A 3,674-nucleotide genomic window follows, 5' to 3' on the forward strand; every position below is an offset into this window, starting at 1 on the left:
GGGCAGGACCCATGTGTCCGGCATGCTGGTGGGTGGGCAGCAGAGGGAGGCAGGCCGCGGTCCCGACCCTCCCGCTGCGCCCCCGCCCTGGGCTTCCTCCTGAGAGGACAGCGGAACCCCCTTCACCGCCAGCCGATGGAAGCCGCGGTGGCCGGACGGAGGCCCCTCGCATCAGTACGGGTGGGGCACACATAGGCTGAGCTGGCGGCCATGAGGCTGCCCGCGCGCGGGAAGGACTCGCGTGCCTGAGGGCTCCATGTCAGGGCCTGGAGTTGCCACCCGCGTGGACGGTGAGCCCGGAGGCGCAGGCTGGCCGGGGTCGCCGCGCGCCTCTCGGCTCAGAGGGGTCTCTCCCTCACCACGGGCCTGAGATGCCCGCGAACCCCCTACCCGAGAGAGGCCGCCCTCGGGGCCACCTGGCGGTCGCGCTCGGGTACCGGGCAAGGCCTGGGTCTGGCTGCGCAGGGAGCTTGGAATTCCCCGGGTGGCCGGAGGGAGAATGGGCGGGACGACCGCGGAGAGACGCTGAGCGCCCGGGGGGCGCGCGGACCGCGGCGGCGACGGAGCTGGACCCCCCCCCGGCGGCCACCTGGCCTCCCCCGCCCCTGCGCTGCCGGCGACCAGCGCCCCCTGCCGCGAAGCGCGCCGCCGCCGGGACCCGCCCCCGGACCCCCGCGCCCGGCACCGCCCACGCCCCGCCCCCACGTGGGCGCGGCCCAATCCCTGGGCGGCCGGCGCGCGCGTCACGAGCTGCCATTGTTATGCAAATATAAAGAAGGTAAAAGGCGCCCCAGCGCGGCGGGCGAGCGAGTGCTGCGGCGCGTGGGGAGGCGCCTGGGAACCGCGTGGGAGCCGCAGCCTAACCAAGCAGGGACCGGGACCGCGCGGCGCCGCCGTCCCCGGCCGGGCCCGGCCCCCGCGAGCCGAGCGCGCGCCCCCGTCGCCCACCCGGGCGCGGCTGGATGCGGCGGGGTCCCCGCGGCGGCGACCCCCGGCCCCGAGCGCCCGGAGCGCCCAGAGGCGGCGTGCGGGGCCCGGGGACGCCGCGCCCTCCATGCGCCGAGGCGCGCCCCGAGACAGCCGGGGGCCCGCGCCGCAGCCGCCGCCGCCCGCGCTGAGCCCCGGCCCGGCCCGCGGCCCGCGCCCGGCGGCAGCATGAGCCAGGCCGAGCTGTCCACCTGCTCCGCGCCTCAGACGCAGCGCATCTTCCAGGAGGCTGTGCGCAAGGGCAACACGCAGGAACTGCAGTCGCTACTGCAGAACATGACCAACTGCGAGTTCAACGTGAACTCGTTCGGGCCCGAGGGCCAGACGGCGCTGCACCAGTCGGTCATCGACGGCAACCTGGAGCTCGTGAAGCTGCTGGTCAAGTTCGGCGCCGACATCCGCCTGGCCAACCGCGACGGCTGGAGCGCGCTGCACATCGCCGCATTCGGCGGCCACCAGGACATCGTGCTATATCTCATCACCAAGGCCAAGTACGCGGCCAGCGGCCGGTGATGCTCGCCGGGACCCCGGACCCCGGCCCTGCGCCCGCGTCGTCTCTGCTGTACCTTCCCGCCAACTACCTCGGTGCGCCCCCGGCTCACAGGGCCCGCCAGAAGGCCCGCAGCCACGGCGAATACGGCGCGTGCGTCCCGGCCCCGGGGTCCGGCAGCCCCGCCGGCCGAGCGCCTCCCCGCGGCCGAGCCGGGTCCGGCCGGGCCGGAGCAGCTTCCCACGGCCCCCGCCCGCCTGCCGCCTCGCGGGTGGGGGCGGGGCGCGGGCTCCAGCCCCTTTTGAAATTTGAGTCTCGCAACCAGCAAGTTCGGAATCCCGAGATACCGGATCCTTGGCGCAAAATGTTTTCTCCCGAAGGTGAAAGGCAGGCGGCGGGGGCCGAAGGCGGACTCGGAGCGCCCCGCCGCCGCCTGCAGGACCCGCCCGCCGGCCCGGGACGCGTGGATGCCGGCTGCCGCCGAGGAGCAGCCCCGAGGTCCGCGGTTCGCGCTGCTGGCGCACGGCCGAGGAGACGCTCTGCTGTTCGCTGTTCTTGGTGTTCTAAACTATTTATCTTGTGTGTGTACATTTGTGGGTGGAGTTTGTGCGCCTGGTTTTTTTTTGTTTGGAAAACACTGTGCGTGATCAGTGTGGTTATGGGGGGGAGTAATGCATTTTTTTCTAGTCTTAAAACTAAAAACTTGAGTCTACCATTTCTTGGTTGCACTGAAAATACCGCCCAGCCTGATGGTGTTCCCGTGCTGTCCCTCCCCCTTCCCTTCTCCCCGCGTCTACTACCCCCCGTTCTGTTCCACCTCCCTCCCTCTCCCTCTCCCTCAAATCCGTGAGTTTTGGGAGCCCCAGGGCCTCTCTCTCCCGCCCCTCCTGGATGAGGCCACCATCCCCCAAACCGGCTTGTTTTGCAGTTTCCCCAGGATCCTGGAAGCTCGCTGGCGCTCGAGGGTGGCGGGAACACGGGGGTGAAGGTTCGTTACCTTTTCTAGTGCGTTCTATCATAGTTAACGGTTGCACACTTTTTTAAAAAAAGTAAATGGATTTGCCACAATTAAATGTCATAACATTTATGACAGAATATAAAATATTAACATATTTTAAGCCAAGTTTTAGGTGTATTTTTTGAATCTTGGTTATAAACCCAATTTTAAAGGGGGATGTATCCAGCGTTGTGAAGGCAACAGAGTGTACCCATATTTATATTTTTATAAAATACCTATAAGACTGTGAATCTCTCGTGCTAATGGCTGAGTGAATTGAAGGACTGTTTTGCCCCTTTTTAGCCTCCCAGAGCTTCGAGGACTCAATTCGAATCCGAAATCCTGCCGTGGGGGAGGGGTCGCGTCGAGACCTGGGCCCGGGGAGGTTCTCCTGCGTCACTTTCTGTCCTGAAAGGCGCCCTTCCTGGTTTCTGTGGCTCCAGTTTTCTATGCAGCCCCACACCCCTTGTTGTTTTGATCCTGAGAAATAAAAGGGAGGCTGAATTATTCAAATTTAAATGAGGTTTCCCCTTCATGGAAGTGCTGCTGACCCTTCGTGCAGAAATGGGGAGCACTTGAGGACACAGGTGGGTGGAGGCCCTTTGTGCGTGGCTGGTCCTATTCGGGCAGCCCTCCGTGGCTTTTTATAAAACTTTGTGTGAGAAGAATATATTGATAATGTCAGTGAAACAAGCAGACATTGAAATGGAGGCACAGATTACTCCACAAGGAGTTCTTCTGTATATTTTTTCTAGATGCAAATACCTTTTTAATTATGTTAATTAATGTTAAGACTTTCTAGGCTTATATCGAAGCTGTGTGTGGGTCACGGGATGATCACTTCTAACTGGATAAAGTTTGTGCAGCACATTTCTGAGTGTACGATATTGACTTGTAGCCCAGCGTGAAAAATTTATAAATAAATTTTTCATTGATCTTTTTATATTAAAAAAAAAGTTTGTTGGTCCTTCTTGGCTTTGGCACAAGTTGCAGAACACCCTCTTTGGGGACGAGGGTTAGGCTGCGACACAGTTTGAGTGCTGGGTGCACAATGCTTGGCTTGTATTTGCCTGAAGACAGAGCCTGGTAAACTCGCTCCCAGCCCCATGCGACGGCCAAGCCCAACCTGGCTGCACACAGGACTCATGAGGACCCAGCGCCTCCAGAGTGCCCAGAGCTGGCGTCACAGCCTCTGCTCCG

General features: G+C 62.5%; 1 protein-coding gene across 1 annotated transcript; it reads left to right on the plus strand.

Annotated features, from left to right (window-relative positions):
* Positions 1–782: 782 nt before the first annotated feature.
* Positions 783–3,430, plus strand: NRARP (NOTCH regulated ankyrin repeat protein). The gene has a single exon (XM_033238400.1). It carries the CDS (start codon positions 1,156–1,158, stop codon positions 1,498–1,500), a length of 345 nt encoding a protein of 114 aa, XP_033094291.1. The 5' UTR covers positions 783–1,155; the 3' UTR covers positions 1,501–3,430.
* Positions 3,431–3,674: the final 244 nt, after the last annotated feature.

This window comes from Trachypithecus francoisi, unplaced genomic scaffold (assembly GCF_009764315.1).
Source record: "Trachypithecus francoisi isolate TF-2019V2 unplaced genomic scaffold, Tfra_2.0 Lachesis_group16, whole genome shotgun sequence".
In the NCBI taxonomy this organism is placed as follows: Eukaryota; Metazoa; Chordata; class Mammalia; order Primates; family Cercopithecidae; genus Trachypithecus; species Trachypithecus francoisi.

What these genes read in the sequence shown, in the direction of transcription:
- NRARP (XM_033238400.1), top strand. Translation starts at nt 1,156, where the DNA reads ATGAGCCAGGCCGAGCTGTCCACCTGCTCCGCGCCTCAGACGCAGCGC.